This window comes from Protobothrops mucrosquamatus, unplaced genomic scaffold, assembly GCF_001527695.2.
Source record: "Protobothrops mucrosquamatus isolate PMUCROS unplaced genomic scaffold, P.Mucros_1.0 scaffold1732, whole genome shotgun sequence".
Lineage (NCBI taxonomy): Eukaryota > Metazoa > Chordata > Lepidosauria > Squamata > Viperidae > Protobothrops > Protobothrops mucrosquamatus.
The window spans coordinates 28,241-45,856 of NW_015387879.1; the positions used below are offsets into that span (position 1 = coordinate 28,241).

A 17,616-nucleotide genomic window follows, 5' to 3' on the forward strand; every position below is an offset into this window, starting at 1 on the left:
TGAAACTAGCCTGCCATGTGCAAAACATTCACTACCGCTGAACGTGCAGCCATTCTCTTAAAACCACAACAAATCAGGTACAGTAAAAAAAAAAAAAGTGCTGGCTAAATAGTTCTATTTAAAAATAGCAGAGACTAGATCTTTATCAGGTGAGCTACATGATTTTAGTTAGATAGTAGCTATGCATGGCTGGCCTTTCAGATTTTGTAGGGAAAAGCAGCTGGTGATTCCAGAGTTGTGGGAGGTGAAGAAAAATAAGGCAAGATAATGCTGCTTCTCTGTAGCCACGTTGTTGCTTTGAATTGACCTCCCATTGGAGATCAGACTTGTCTCCCTCACTTGTGATATTTAGAAAGCTATGAAAAACCAAATAATTCCAGAGAGGATTTTTGCAACCTTGCCAACTTAATTTCTTGTCATTTTTAGTTCACTCCTTTGTCACCTATGTTGGTATTTTATGTGGTAATTTAAATCATAATTTTGCTGTATTCATTGTTAGTTGTTGAGAGTTCTTTGGATACAATGGGCATGAATTCAATAAGCTCAACAGTTTTTTTAACTTTGAATTTTCTTTCTCTGAGCGAAAGGCATTAGAAAAATTGGATTCTCAACCAAACACACATAACATCAAAACAAAGTGTTCCTTCAGTTGCTGTAGTTAATGGCTGGAACCCATCCTTTTATTATTATTATTATTATTATTATTATAATAATAATAATAATAATAATAATAATAATAATAATAATAATAATAATAATAATAATAATAAAGTTGGAAGGGACCTTGGAGGTCATCTAGTGCAACCCCCTGCTCAGGCAGGAAACCCTACACCATTTCAGACAAATGGCTGTCCAGTCTCTTCTTAAAAACTTCCACTGTTGGAGCATTCACTGCTTCTGGAGGCAGGTTGTTTCACTGGTTAATTGTTCTAACTGTCAGGAAGTTTCTCCTTAGTTCTAGGTTGCTTCTCTCCTTGATTAGTTTCCATCCGTTGCTTCTTGTCCTGCCTTCAGGCGCTTTGGAGAATAGCTTGATTCCCTCTTCTTTGTGGCAGCCCCTGAGGTATTGGAACACTGCTATCATGTCCCCCTCGTCCTTCTCTTCATTAAACTATACTCAATTCCAGCAACCGTTCCTTATATGTTTTAGCCTCCAGACCTCTAATCATCTTTGTTGCTCTTCTCTGTACTCTTTCTAGAGTCTCAACATCTTTTTTACATCGTGGTGACCAAAACTGGATGCAGTATTCCAAGTGTGGCCTTACCAAGACATTGTAAGGTGGTATTAATACTTCACGTGATCTTGATTCTATCCCTCTGTTAATGCAGCCTAGCACTGTGTTGGCTTTTTTGGCAGCTGCAGCACACTGCTGGCTCATATTTAAATGATTGTCCACTAGGACTCCGAGATCCCTCTCACAGTTGCTACTATTGAGCAAGGTACCCCCTATACTATACCTGTACATTTGGTCTTTCTTGCCTAAATGTAGAACTTTACTTTTTTCAGTATTAAATTTCATTTTGTTAGATAGCGCCCAAGTACTAGAAGACAGTATTTGAAGCAATTTAAAATACAGTGTTTAAAGTGACAAGTGCCCAAAGTACCCAGCCTCAATTTTTTTTAATCCATCTGCACTCCACACAATCAGGTTGATATAATTCTAGATAAAAATTATTGGAGAAAACACTATTATCTTACTTAAAGTCTATTGCTTGAATTATCTAGGAGCCCTAAATACTAGGGCAGTGTTTCTCAACCTTGGCTACTTGAAAATATGTGAACTTCAACTCCCAGAATTCCCTAGCCAACATAAAGTGACCAAGACTGAGAAACATTGTACTAGGGCCAAGAAGTCTACTATGGCCACAATAGTCATCAGCTTAGTTGTTCACCCAGGACCCCTGTACAATGGGTATGAATGCTTTAATCTAGTCTTTGGTTCATTAAGGAGCCCCAACTAAGCACATAAAAAGGAATTTCTATTCACAATTCAACTTGACATTTCATTGTCAATTTATTCACCAAAATAAGCTCAATGTATGTGCTGACTGAGTTGTGGAGGAGCACTCCAGCCCACAATAAGCCATATGCAAGACTTTCACATAGGTATCTAGGAGTTTCTGCTCAACGGATAAAACAGATGGCTGGCCATAGGACTGTTACACAGATACTGTGCAGTAATAATGCTGCATAGTAATTAGCCTTTTGTTGGATTCTGGGACACCAAACATGAAAATAGTTGCTTTTTAGTTGCCTCTGTTCATCTAAATATCCAACAGGAATCAATGCTCAATGAAATAAGTTGTTGGACTGGACACTTTACAAGCACAAGCAGTATCTATAGTGACACACACTACAACCCTGAAGGGCTGGGAGCCTACCTTTGATTTCAGTATCATATAAGGATTTTTAAAGATGCAAAATCTCTAATTCTCCATTAAGTATGCCATTAGCATTTTTTTTTCAGGAAACTATCAGAAATTTGTTTTTAATGCAGAAACATTAATATATTATTTCCTTATCGCTAAAAGATTTTATGTGGTTGGGATTTTTTATTTGTACTTTTTGTCACAGTAATAAAAAGGATCTTTAGAAGTAGAGATCAAATGAAGCAGCCCTTTCAAACGTGGTGGTAATGTAACAGGTGAAATTACTGCTTGAGAACAAAATACCCACTAATTTATTGGTCACCATTTTTCCGTTGTATATGGCCTCAGTTTTATTTAAAAAAAAATTAGCTCCAGCAGGTTGTTAAATATCAATAGGCTTGACAACAGGTTCATCCCTCACGATTTCAAAATTAAATGCTTTAGAATAATAGAAGCATACTCTCATTTAGTCTTTGAAAAGCAACATGAAATAGTAGGTGGTTTCTTTTGAAAAACAAAAGAAACCACCTATTATTTCATGTTGCTTTTCAACATGCTTTTGTATTTATAGTTGATGCCCTTTATCTTTTTCAGTTATTTACACCATGCTGCACTTTTGTGTAAAAGGACATTTTGTAGTACTATCCAAAGGTAAAATGCCTTCTCAAACAAATCTGAAGATACTGCATCAAAAACATCTTGACGTTCTATTGTACCCAGCACATTCCCATAATTCAGAAGGATATATAGATTTAACCTGACATTTCCCTAGCTTATTAAAGTTAGAAGAACAATGCACGTTCCTCTGAAACTTACATACAATCCTATATCATATACTGGTAGCAAGAATGGAAAAACAAATGATCCAGAAACAGCTAATCTGTAAAAATGAAAGCAACAAAGAAAAGAATAAACATTTAATTTATTCCAGAGTAAATCTGCTTGGGTGTATGCAACAGGATCTTTCTCTAATCTCCTCAGATGCAGCATCTCTGCATTCCAGTGCAAGCAGCTTTTCAGGATTCTGTTAAATCTTTGAATTGTGGCAGAGCAAAACTGCAATTTGGAGAATATGGAGCAATCCCTCCCCCCCCTGCATGCACAGATCTTCGCACCTAGAAAGATTTGATGTTATTCTTTTCATTTGTTAGCTCTACACAAATACCTTTTGTTTCATTAAATTTGGTAAACATACACTTCAAACGTCATGGTCCCTAGCCATGTGCATGTACACATAGAATAAACCTAGGATCCCATTTCATGTCACCCACTGGGCAGCAATTGGATTATTTGCAACTTGGCTCATTTTTTTTCCCTCCTCTCCCCTATCCCCAAGAGGAACCTTTTTATCTTGCAGCTGCCATAGTTAGTTTTTCTAGGAAGTCCACCCTTTTGTGCTCCAGGGCCTGCAAAAAACTTTGAATCCTCTCTTCCCGTTTAGTTTTGAATTCTTGCAAAAGTGTCCAGCATTTTTGAGTATCTCCATAAGTTGCCGATCCTTCATCTTTTAGTTTCTGTAAGACTTGTGCCTTATCTGTTTCTAACTGTTGCCACTTCCTTTCTTCCATATATAAATCTCTGGCTTTCTGGCAAAAAAAGCAATAATGATGCATTAGGTTTCTGAGCATACATCAGCATCCGTCTACCAGTACCTTCCAAATGTCTTGGACTTCAATTCCCAGGACCTTTTGTCAGTACAAAACATACAAGGCAAACCATATTATGATTTGGCTCACAGCATTCTCTCCTGTTTATAAAATTCCCTTAGGCCAGCAAGTAATGAAGTTTCAGTCCTTCCTCCTGTACATTTTGTCTTTTTTCCCAATCCCTTTCCTCTTAACTGCTGCAAACAATTGGCACGGTCACTATTGAAGATCTTTGATGTGTATACCTTGCCATTAGTTTTTACGCAACAGATTGTAATAGCTCAGAAAACACTTACAAAATTAGAAACACATTTGCAGCTCATTCCAGATCAGGTTGGGTTGTTGGGGCAAGACTGAAAAACTTTTTACCATGAAGCCAAAATGAATTGATGAGAATTCAGTGCTGGCAAATATTCAGCCCATTTGCCTATTGACTAATAAATGAAACTAGAATTCTATTTTACCCTTTTTTTTGGTTTTTGAATGTCTGCATGTATAAACCTTCTAAGATTATAGAGATTTCATAGCCACTTCTATTTTTTTCCTGGGAGCTAATGAAATAATTTTCCTATCTCTTCAGAGGGACAAGTTTATCCTCTGGACAAAAGTACAAAGTATTGTAAGCAATTATCATATTACTGTCACTGTTTGCACAATAAAGAATATCCTCAGAGTGAAAATCCAACAATCTGTAGGTCTTCAGGGCGCTATCTACTGTATCCTGTCAGAACAATCCTATCAACTGTTCGGATACATTCCAACATCTGTTGTCTCTCCAGTGCCCCAAACCCTCTTGTGTAGCTAGGAATACTGATCATCCTTTGACTTTTCTCCACTATCCTTCCAATCCTGTCTCCTAGCATTAGTTTGAAAAGCCTCAGCAAGCAAAATATGCTGTTTTCCTGTCTCCGAAATCTTGGGACAGGCAGTTCAATTATTTAAAGTACATATGCTGAGGGCTTGAGAATGCTTTTTTACTTAGCCTTTTCTTTCTTCAGTCTTACTTGTAATGCATTGTAGTTCATCTGAAACCGAAGGATGGCCTCGCATAAATTCCAGAAGGAATAATCTGGCCACAGAACACTTTGAAACACGAGGCAAGAATGGGACGTCTGAGAAAAGAGAGAAAGGCAATTAATACACAGGCTAGAAAGGAAAGGAAGGTAATCAAAACACGCAACATTGCTAGATTATTTCAAAACAAAGTTCCTTTCCAGTTGTTCAAGAATTCTGAAATGGGCAGTACACGCTGTCTCCTACGTATGTCAGCTTGGGGTCGGGGGCTGTAAAAACTGCTCAAGAAGAAGTAGTAGTCCAGCTTAGAATCACAGCGTGTAAGGACTGGAAGGGACATCAGAAAAAAAATCTAGAAAAACCTTCCATTCAGTGCATCAGCTATACTAAGGAGATCTATACTATGCTTTAGAGTATACAGTATATACTACAGCCCTTGGAATATAGTAGATATATGATAGTACTTTATATTATACTATAGCCCTTGTCAGCATGCATCAGTAAATCTAGAAAGACCAAACTATGACTGTTCCGGCCAGAAAGTTACAAAAGTGTCCTAAGATAGCCTTCTCCATCTTTTTTCCTTGTTATTAATGATTAGATTGCAAATTCAAAGGCAGCTTTATTTTATTACTTATATTTGCAATTAGGTTAACAAGTCCTTTTAATATAAAAGTATCAGGCAGAAATGCTTAAAATAAACTTGCTTTCTGGAGCTTGCACTGTCTTGTATAGGAATCAGCCTTGTTAAAAGTATGAAGAAAGAGCCTGTAACAGTTTCCAGAAGTGTTTTAACCCCAGATATAATTCTTTGTGGCAACTATATACAGCTTCCCCTGTTTTACCATTGATGATGAACAACAATGGGTATTTGTGAAAGAGCTGATAGTGAACCAGATAATGATCTACCTACTTGGTAGTTCCTTTGCTAGGATGGCAGAACGCCACATTTTTTTCAATGATCTCTTTGAAAGATTTATTATAGCAGTTTCCAGGAAGAGAGTTCAGCGAGTTTGTGTTTTTTTTAAAAAGAGGACTGTTTATCATACAAGGTCTTTTCTTATATCCAACAACAAAACCCAGAGAGCTGAATGTCAAATGATTGCAAGGCAAGAAAATCTGATTTTGCTAATTAGCTGGTGAGATATTGCACTATAGATTTACCTGCCAGAGCATAAAATCACTAAGTCGAACTTCTCCAGATGTTCTGATCAGAATGTCTGGGTGAGGAGATTTGCAAGAGTAAAGGCATTTGTCGATGAGAGATTCTGACACATCACTGAGGGAGGAAATGAGAGAGAGAGAGAGAGAGAGAGAAAGAGAAAGAGAAAGAGAAAGAGAAAGAGAGAAAGAAACAGAGAAACATCAGAATTTACTTTGGGAAGCCTAATCTTAAGATGCAATTCAAGAATTATGTTAATTCACATAGTCTGAATTCCTATTATTGCTACAGTTTGGAGCAAAATCGACACAACTATTAAGGGCTATTAAAGTTATTATAGTTACTATTAGTTAATGGTTCATAGTTATTGGGTAATATTTATTAACTAATAAAAGTGCTGGTTATCATCTTTGAAGCCCTACATGGCACAGGGCCCAGTTACTTGAAGGACTGTTTCTTTTTCCTATCCTACTAGATTAGATTGGGCACACTGCAGGTCCTCTCCCTCATGTTGCTACCTGATGGGACCTGAGAGGTATGTCTTCTTGGTGGCTGCTGCAGCCCTTTGGAACAGCCTGCCACCTGACATCTCAAGGATCCTTATCCTTTTAGCCTACCACTAGGCCTTGAAGACCTGACTCCCCAAACATTGGACTAGGGTGGGGGTTGAGCTATGAGGATGTTTGGAGGGGAAGGATATTCTTGTTTTTAAACATGTTTTTATGGATTGATGTGAGCCACCTAGAGTCCTTGTATGAGATAGGCAGCCATATAAGTCCTGTAAATAACTAAAAACAATTATGTGACTTCAGACCAACAATGCATGCCAGGGTCACACAGGTTTTCTTGGATGTCTCTGGAGTATTTGGGATCTATTAAGGATGAGGAGGATGGATATTATACAATTATACAATTTACAGAACTGCCAATGGACAACTATTTTGATATGAAGCAAAATCGCTCCCCAGTCCAATGTTTCCATTCTCTCTCTATACCAACTTTCTTCTTTCCAATTGATGATGTTCAAATGCAATTGTCTTTAGTAGTTAACCTATGAATCTCTTTTTTCAGCTTTAGTCAACTTGATCCTGGCAAGAATATTAGTAGTTATCAGTCTTAATAGTAGTATGCTACCTCTCAAATGCTATGATTGTGCAATGAAGTTACAGGTCTTATTTTGTCTGTATATGGTAAATTAGTTTGTGATTTGGCAGAAGAATCTTTTATCCTCTAAGCCAGGGGTGTCAAACTGCTGGCCTGCATGCCGGACGCATCACGAGGAAACCATGCCCACCCCATTGCCGGCAATGGGGAAAAAGCTCCAAGACATTGCGCGACGTCACGTGACGTCACGAGTTTGACATGTCTGCTCTGAGCTAAAAGACCCCATAAAAGCATTTGTATAGTTAAAAACTAAATACGTTACAGCTGCTCCTTGTTTAGAGACCTCCATTAGAGAGCATTTGCAGATATATTGGTAAAAAAAAAAGTAATAAAAAAATTCTGATAAATGGGTGTATTTACCACCAAATTTCAGGTGCCTGACAACAAAAGTCTTTAGTGTGAAACTGATTAAGATCTGGTCAGTTTCAGGCAGCAGCTGAGCCACTGTAATTAAAGTCATAGATGGGCTTGTTAACTTGCAGTTAGCTCTTTTTTCGGGAAGGGCTGGGGAGAAAAACAACTCAGGAAGAGATAGAAATTTAAGCAATCTCTCCATACTGCAAAGGGGCAAAAAAGGAAAATTAAAAGGTCAGGCACAGAACAAGACCACTTAGCGACCATTTCATTTGGCAAGAAAGCTGCTGGAACATATTGTAGTAGTTAAATGAGAAGGTGCAAAAGCTAGTGGTTAAGGCACCAGGCTAGAAAGCAAGAGACCGTGAGTTCAAGTCCTGCCTTAGCCATGAAAGCCGACTGGGTGACTTTGGGCCAGTCATTCTCTCTTAGCCCAACCCACCTCACAGCGTTGTTGCTGTGGGGAAAATAGAAGGAAGAAAATGTGTTTGGATATGTTCACCACCTTGAGTTATTTGTGAAAATAATAAAGATGGGATATAAATAACTCACCCCAGGACAATGTGCTGCAGCCAACTCGCCCTGGCCAACTTGCCACAGGATAACTTGCCGCGGCCAACTCACCACAGGACAACTCACCATTCACAATTCAACATAGGACAGTGGTGGTGAACCTTTTAGAGACCGAGTGCCCAAACTGCAACCCAAAACCCACTTATGCATCGTCAAGTGCCAGGTGGGTGTGGCCCATTGGGTGGGCGTGGCCCATTGGGTGGGCGTGGCTGCGGTGGTAACGGCAGACTGGGTGGGACTAAAAAGTTCAATCAATCAATTCCAACTTTGCAAGATTTTTTTTTTCCCGTGAGAAGTTGAAATTGACTGATTGAACCTTTTTTTTTTTTGCACACGGCGGCGGAGGCTTAAAGCGAAAAGATTTTATAAAACCCAGCTGAAGGCCTAGGACTGGGGCAACCGCGCGCGTGCCCACAGAGAGGGCTCTGAGTGCTGCCTCTGGCACTCGTGCCAGAGGTTCGCCACCACTGACATAGGATAACTCAAAATAAGGACAAGTGAATTGCAGCAGGCCTCGTCTTGCTTTAGGTTTGAACTGTCTCAAGTTAAAACTCCTCGAGGCTGAGATGAGCTGCAATTCTATTTGTCCCTCTCTTGAGTTATCCTGCGCTGAACTATCCTGCGATAAGTTATCCCATGGCGAGTTGGCCGGGGTGAGTTGTCCAACGGTGAATTGAGTTGGGGTGAATCAGTTGCAGTGAGACAGCCGGGGTGAGCTGGCCATGACTAGTTGTCCCATTATGTCAGTATCTGTTTTGCTGATTTTTCCAAGCATTTTGCATATCTATCGCTTTCAAAGTTTTCTAAGTACTTTAAATATTTACAGAGTATTTAGTTTTAGCCCACTAAATATTTTGAAAATAACTTCAAGAAAAAATGTAGATAGTTTCATAATTGACTCAAGAGTCATGCAAATCGTATGTTCTATGGGCGTTACCTGGGTTGAAGCAGTCCTTCTTCAACGCCCCAAGCCAATTCTTTCACTGCATTACTGATCTCCTGTCTTGACGTGTATGCAAAGCCAATGTTCAAGAAACATCTTTGAATATGAAAAAGACAGATTATTCATTGTGTAGAGCAGACATGTCAAACTCGCGACGTCATATGACGTCGCGCAACGTATTGGGACAGTTTTGCCATTTACGGCAATGGGGTGGGCGTGGCTTCCGGATAATGCATCCGGCCTGCGAGCCGGCAGTTTGACACCCCTGGTGTAGAGGAAGCAGACCAAGGAATAAAGACCAAATCTACACAGTAGTAAGGATGACACTGTATAGAAGAAACCTAATCCCATGGATCTTACTTTTCTTGCCAGAAAGGGGCCACTGAGACCTTGTGAGAGTTCACCCATTGCATTAAACTTTATAGTTATGGCTGTAAGACTAGTCAAATTTAGTTTCAATTAATAAACTACTATTGCGCTAAACCATATGCTTAACATAACTAAACAAACCCACACTTCATTGGGTTCATTTGATACGTTAACTCATACTGTATTCCAAATTTACAAGCATGATTATGTTTCCCCAGCATTCTATGTGAAAGCTAAAGAAATCATATTATGGCTACCGAACAAGCAAATCTAGCCTGTAATCAAGACTCAGCACTCCAATTTTTTTATTTATTCATCATATTTACCTAGCCATTCATGTCACAAAACGTGACTCTGGGCAGCATACAATAAATAACAGCTTAAGAAGGTATTAGTTCAGACAGCTAAAGAGATATTCCATGTACAAAAGCAGTGTTCCTCTATATACTGCTGTAGGGAAGTAACAAAAGAAATTTGTGATGCTATTGGTTGTTGGTCACTGTAGTTGAGAGGACCCAAACTAAGGCTATCCATTGGGCTGATCATACTGAGCTTTCTTAAGAACCCCAATCTGCTGGAACATGCTTTTGAAAAGGAGTGCAGCAGTATCTCCATACTGTATCCCCAAGGATACTGTATGGAGAGTGGGAGGTCAAAAACAGACAACATGTAGCTAGCTCTCTGTATAAGGGAAGCGGTGTCCAAGCTAAAATTCTGGTCTGGTGTAGCATGGTCCTTGATCTGAAAAAAACAAACAAACCTGCAGTTCTGGAGTAGGAGAAAAAGTTCAAGAAACTAGAAACAAACTCACGTGTTATAATGCTTAGTTGCCAACACAACCTTAGCAATCAGTTCCTGGACATCCTGTGGCAGAAGAGACAGATCGCCAAGAATTCGAATACACACGCCATGTTTCTCCAAGTTCTCTCTGAGGAGGAAGAAGGGTGAAGAGAAAAACCAAATTCTTTTTTTTTTTAAAAGGAAGCCAAGCCTAAGCAATATCTATAAAATCATTTGTATCTATACAATCATGTAATTGAGACTTGATTATTCAGAAATAAGCTGATAGCTTGAAACAAAAGATGTGTGATGTGGGGAGAGAAACATACATCAAATAGACTTCCTAATAAGTAAAAGAGGAAATGCAGCTACATGGATAACAATAAGGCAGCAATAAGGTTTGAAATTTTCCTATCAGGTTCTGCAGGCTTTTAATATACTGCCTGGCAAGTATTCAAATGGCATTAACATGAGCAAACGTGTTATTGTAGTGGATTAAAAAGTCACCTACTACCGCATGTAATGGCATTAATTTTAACTGCTCTTCATGATTTCAAGCGTGAATGGAAAAGCAAAATCTGTCCTTAGAAGTCAAACTGTTCGCACATTCTTCTCAGATGCAGCTTCCTCCCCAAAATTAAATAACCAAGCACCTAACTTGTCAGGCATATCAGTAATTGTATGTGGAAATACAAAATATTAAATAAATTGATATACATTGGCTTATCACTGACTGAATTTATGCACTGCAGAAAGCCAGAATATACTTTGTATGCTTTTGATTTAAAATGCTGTGTGAATCCACATTATAGGCTCTTCAACCATGTTTAGCATGATGCATGAACTCAGCGGGTAATAATCGTCTTCACTGAATGTGAAGGGGACTTGCACCTTTTGAACAATTTAAGAGAAATATATACAATTATACAGGTAGTCCTTGACTTATGACCATTTGTTTTAACAACAGTTTGAAGTTCTGATGGTACTGAAAAAGTGAGTTACGACCTGTCCTTGAAGTTATGACTGTTGCAGCACCCCGTGGTCATGTGATCACAATTTGCAATCTTCCCAGCTGGCTTCTGATGAACAAAGTCAACAGGAAAGCAGGCAAGGAAGGCTGAAAATCATTACCACATGATTAATGATTGGTGCTTCACTTAATCATGGCAAAATCATGGAATAATCATGGAATAGAAAAAAAGAGTCTTACTGTTCTTCAAGAAGACGGATAAATTTTTGTCTAGCCAACTGCATCAAGCCCTCAACTTCTTCTTGAGATCGCTTGAAATTCTCAATGCTAAAGGCATAAACTGTGACTTCCCGAATACCTAGACTCAAGCACCATTGTAATGTCTAAAGAAGAAGAGAAGTTAAGGCAGGAGTAGAATTAACACCTTGATTGAGTCTCCCCATTTAGTGGATGCAATAGACTACACGTCTGACTAGATATCACCCTAAACCAGGGGTGTCAAACTGCCGGGCCGCAGGCTGGATGCGTCACACTGAAGCCGCGCCCACCCCATTGCCAGCAATGGCAAAACTGTCCCGATACGTTGTGCGACATCACGTGACGTCACAAGTTTGACATGTCTGCCCTAAACCATTGGGCAAGTCCATTCCATCTGAATCTGAAGGTGGCAATTTAAGTTAATTTTATATCACCCAGTGATTTACAGGTATGTCATTTGTATTATATTACTGTATCAAATGATGCAACATACAACACTGGCAATGATTTGTGTAATTTAGTAATCTAAGTTGCCTTGAATAATTTGTGTTTTGGCCCATGTTTGGGATTAACAGACATCTCTTCCCTGCAGCTGATCCACTCAACTGAGGTTCTACTATAATTATACATTACTTTTCGGAAATTTTAGACAGCTGATGCAAGAAAGCAAGTAACCTTTACTGCTGTTTAGCAACAAGTTTTCCCTTCTCTTAAATGAAGGGTGTATAATTCTTACTGGCTCAAGTGCTGCATTAGGTTTTGCATGGAACACCAAGGACCGCATTCCAAAAGTAATTAGGACCAAGCCCAGTTTGGGATGAGAGTTTAGACAAATTTAAAGAGTGAAACTGTCACCTTAGCACTTGCAAAATAATCATCTTGCATTTTAAAAAAACAGAATGGAAAACATTTTCTTTCTTTTTTTAGCCCACTAACTTTCCAAAGACTCTAATATCACAAAAAAGGGATGCATCCTGCTAAATTAATTGGAGTTGGTGACCTGCAAATCAGACGCAATTGGTATACTGGTACATGTATACAGTGCATCACTGGCTTCTCCCTCGTAAGTTATGAACATCCAATCTAGAAATATCCAAAGAGGAAAAAGGAGATCTCTCTCTCTCTTTCTCAGAGGTAACAGTGTTTTCCTCCTCTCCACTCAGTGAACTGAGCAAGGAACAGACTCTAAGCATAGTTCCAATCCGATCAGTTTCAAAAGGTTTTTGAAATTAGTCCAAGTAGGAGCTACAGGTTTCCTGCTGGTTTTCTAATGGGAGTCGTGCTTTGGCACGTCATGGTAATCACTTTGGGATCAATCATCTTTGCATTCCTGATATGCTGAGGAAAGATTCTTCCTACCTGTGTTAGTTTTGCAAAACCCTGTGAATGTCCTTCCAGCTTCTTCACATTATGCTTCTGAGCATAACGACGATTGCCATCCATGATGAATGCAATGTGCTTGGGCATTGGTCCTGCCTGGAATTGAAGCAAGAAATATCAGCCCGAGAGCAAGAGATATACAGTCAGCAAAAGTGGGACCAGAATCATTTTGAGATGACCCTGCACTTGAAATGAACTCTCTGTTCTGACCTCCAGAAGTATCCCAGGAATAAATCTGCAGTCTCCTCTTCAGCAATGGATCTACAATCACCATCATCCTGCTGATGGAGCTGCAGTTTTTATACTCCTGAAATACTTTGAGGGGAGAGAGGAAGCGTGAAAGAGGCAGAGAGAGAAAGAAAAAAAATCACAATCCCTTTCTACTTTCTAGTCTTTTAAAAAACTTTTAGAACCATCACTCCTGAGATGGGATGAAGATCAGAGAAAGAAAATATGGTTTAGAAGCTACGTATCCTGCAAACGGAAGGACGGCAGAACCATCCTGGAATTTTACTGACATATACATTTGAGATGCATGTTTATTTTAACATGTAAATCTCGCCTTCTCTTCCATAAAATACTATGACAGGCAGTAAGAACCAATGATTCCAAGAACAGAACCAGAATTTAAAGATAGCAGCATGAAGATGCCATACAAGCTTTAAGGATGGGCAAAATGTCAAAGCTACGAATTCTGGGAACATAATGGGGGCACTTACTAGCAAAATATAGTAGGGACAGCAGATATTAACAATTCTCCTAAATTTAGTGAGTGGCAGCTTTGTACGATTCTGATGGTTGTATAAGAGTTACAAGCTTTAGTGTTCTTCTGCCCACCATATCTAAGCAGATATCTTTTTGACCTCACAGAAATTTGCCCTTGGATCTTTTACTCAAAGGTACATTAACAAATAGAATCTACATGAAGAGGAAGACAGTTCTTAGCTGGCACGACTTAACCATCATCTAGGGATAAAATTCTCAACCGTGTTCTCTTCCAAAGTTTTGGACAAGGACACCCACCATCTGACACACCCCCCCCAGGTAAGCTGGCTGGAATAACTGATGTTGAGGCCAAAGCATCTGGAAGGGCTTCATCTGAAGAAGGTTGTTTTCCCGCCCCTTAAATATTAAACATTCTAATCTAATATTTCTAGGTAAGCATTACATTTCAGTAACTGAAGATAACATTGAGTTAGTACATACCTTTATTACACTAGCACAGAATCTCTCCAAAAGGGACAATTCACCTTCTCTTATCCACGACATGGCACTTCCTTTCAAGTACACGTCTTTGAAATTAAGAGAATAAACAGTAATGGGCAGGAATTCTGAGACAGAAGAACCTTCGGATTCATAAGTATACCAACTCTTCGCATATGAAAGCCAGCACCATCTGTCTTCCCCAAATTTTTGTATACTGGGACTGTGAAGGCTGGCCCGGCTGGGTATTCTGGGTGCTATACTCCGGACATATTTGAGGGGTGACAGATTAGGTGAGATTATCCCTCTTATCCTCCTGCCCCCTCCCAATGTTATTGTTTGCTTGGGGAAGAGAATATAGATTTCCACCTAAATATTCCAACTAACCTAATGAAGCTGGTTTGGTACAATAGTTAAAGCACCAGGCTAGAAAACAGGAGACTTGTAAGTTCTACTCCCACCTTGGGCCAGTTCACCAGAAGATGATGCAAACTATCTCTTTGTTTAAGCCAGGAGTCTTCAAACTTGGCCCTTTTATGACTTGTGGACTCCAACTCCCAGAATTCCTCAAGCAGGCATGCTGGCTGAGGAATTCTGGGAGTTGAAGTCCACAAGTCGTAAAAGGGCCAAGTTTGAAGACCCCTGGTTTAAGCACAAGGAGGAGAAAAGGAAACTTCATCTTTAAAAGACATGGAAACAACCCTGCCCACAATAATAAACATTCACATGGCTATTTCAGTGAAATGACAGGAATAGAAGCATGACATTCCTTTTCAGGTGGCAGGGATGGGATGGGGGAGGCTGTTCTTTCTACAGGCTCTTTCCAAGCTAAAATACTCCTTTATTCAAACTGGTTTCTTTCTGACCTCCTAAAAGCCTCTATATTTTTTTTGGGGGGGGGCAACAATTTCAAACTAATTTACCACTGCTGTCTTCAGGGATTTTTTTTTAATCTTCCAGCCAAAATTCTTCTGGGAATTTTCTATAGTTGCCCCCTTCAAATATGAGCTTATTTCAAAGCCCAGATAAGGATAGCCAGGTGCTACTTTGGCCTCAGAGCTAGTGATTACTGTGAGGGAAAACAGTATTTCCAGAGACTAAATGTAACTGCATTATTAATATTTTTCATTTAATAGTAAAATTATAATAGAATATAAACAGATTAAAGGTTAATATTTGCAAATATTTATTAATAAAAAATGCAATGAATTAAAGCAGTGGTTCTCAACCTTTTTAATGCCGCGACCCCAACCGGTCGTAAGTCGAGGACTAAACCGGTCATACGTCGAGGACTAAACCGGTCGTAAGTCAAGGACTAAACTGGTCGTAAGTCGAGGACTACCCAACCAGTTGTAAGTCGAGGACTTTCCCTGCTTGGGAGCGCCGTGCATGCGTGGTTCCGCCCCCGGCGCCAGCCGAGGCGTAGCTGGCAAGCGGCAGAGACGGAGCAGGCCGACCACCAGCTGGCCCAGCCCAAGGGAGGTAAGGCACCCGCTGGAAAAGGGGAAAAAAATGGCGGACAAAAAAATGGCGGACAGCCTTGCTTGGTGACCCCCATGAAATGGTCGATCGACCCCAAATGGGGTCCCGACCCACAGGTTGAGAACCACTGAATTAAAGGTTTGCTTTTTGTCAAATATAAAACCACTGTCATATGAACACTTCTCAGTTCTAGACTAGTTATTTTACATGTGCAGCAGTACAAGTCTGCACACTTTTATTTCCACAGAAGCCAATTTAAATAAAATGTACAATAGCACGCAGTGTCATCTATCCCGCAGAGTGCAATCTTGCTTCCTGTGTACAGACTTAAATTTATATCAGATTGTCCCACTGGCTTTTTGCGCTCATTTTCCCTGCCTGGATTTGTTAGGATGGAGAAATACTATCCTTTCAGGTTAAGTCCTGTCGAGTTGGTTGAGACTTATTATTAGAAAGACTTATGACACATTTCATTACTAATGATCCGATTGATCCTCAATCAATGGCTGTTAGCCCAAACCAACCAGCGGGTGACAGGCACACACTGTATGCTAAGCTTGGTTAGCATTTAACCTTGGTTAAGCTTTTCCCGTGGCTCGCGCTCTTGCGCAAAGTCGCCCAGTTCAATCAGTTTAGGACACACCGCCCCACGCCAGTCCTGAAAAGGCATGAAATGAAACGCCCGGGGAATGCCATCAACGAAAGGGCTTTTGCACGTGTACGTGAGGATATACATACACGCGCCATTGAGGTCCCGTTCAAAAACACCGCGGTGGAATCTTATCCCCCCCCTTAGAAACAAAGGCACAAGCGGATCCCGTTCCTTCCCGTCCCACCCGCTTCATTCAATCCAGAAGCAGCGGGCAGTCCTCCAAGGCAGCCCAGATCGGCGGCAGAACCGGGCCGGAGCGCCCCGCGCGCGCCTGCGTCGCTACCAACCCCTCCCTCACCTGTCGGGCTCCAGCTGGCGCCTGCCTGCGCCTCGGCGGTCCCGCCACGACTCTCCTGCCAGGGGTGGGACGCGCCCTTCCGTATTTGTCACGCCGCCCCGGCTGCCGGCTTGCGTCATTCCGCGCGCGAACGGGGGCGGGGTTAGTCACGGGGCGGGGCCGGAGGGCGGGGCCGGGATTCCGCGGAGTCGACTCTGTTGCTTCCGAGGCGCCCGGTGCCTTTGAGGGGGACCGTTGGGTGGCGCGCGCGGAGCGACGGTTGACTGAGCTGCGCGGAGCGACGGTTGACCGAGCTGCAGCCGCTGCCGGGGGGGGGGTCGTTTGAATTTTTGCCCTCCCCCCTCAGCTGCCGCCGCCGTTGTCGTTCTTGAAGGGGCGGCTTAGAGGATGTCTTAGGACGGTGAAAGGGCGTCGAAAGTAATCCTGACTGAGCTGCGAAGCCAAAAGGAATTCGCAGCGGAGTTTTCAAGCGTTTAACTCCGTCGTGGAAGTAATCCCTAATGGGTTCATTGGGGCAGTTGACTTCCAGGCGAGTGTTTATAACAATGTTTTGCCCAGCATTGGGGATTCTGGGAGTTGGACTCCGCACATCTTAAAAGATGCCAAGTTTGAGCAATGCTGGTCTGTAGATTGTAGCCTGACACCCAGCGCTACCTCTGCATAAATTGTGGTTGTTGTTGTTAGTTGCGAAGTCATGTCCGACCCATCGCGACCCCATGGACAACGTTCCTCCAGGCCTTCCTGTCCTCTGCCATCTTCTGGAGTCCATTTAAGCTCACGCCTACTGCTTCAGGGACTCCGTCCAGCCACCTCATTCTCTGTCGTCCCCTTCTTCTCTTGCCCTCCGTCTTTCCCAGCATCAGGCTCTTCTCCAGCGAGTCCTTCCTTCTCATTAGGTGGCCAAAGTACTTGAGTTTCAACTTCAGGATCTGGCCTTCTAAGGAGCAGTCAGGGTTGATCTCCTCTAGGACTGACCGGTTTGATCGCCTTGCAGTCCA

At 41.1% G+C, this 17,616-nt stretch overlaps 1 protein-coding gene across 1 annotated transcript; it reads right to left on the minus strand.

Moving 5' to 3' along the window:
* Positions 1–2,903: 2,903 nt before the first annotated feature.
* DHDDS (dehydrodolichyl diphosphate synthase subunit) lies at positions 2,904–16,673 on the minus strand. Its single transcript, XM_015822976.1, has 9 exons — positions 16,619–16,673; positions 14,190–14,275; positions 12,963–13,079; positions 11,586–11,728; positions 10,407–10,523; positions 9,221–9,322; positions 6,195–6,309; positions 5,021–5,128; positions 2,904–3,956 (listed from the first exon to the last, which is right to left on the minus strand). The coding sequence occupies exons 2-9, from the start codon at positions 14,250–14,252 to the stop codon at positions 3,717–3,719; spliced, it is 1,005 nt and encodes a 334-aa protein (XP_015678462.1). The 5' UTR covers positions 14,253–14,275; positions 16,619–16,673; the 3' UTR covers positions 2,904–3,716.
* Positions 16,674–17,616: the final 943 nt, after the last annotated feature.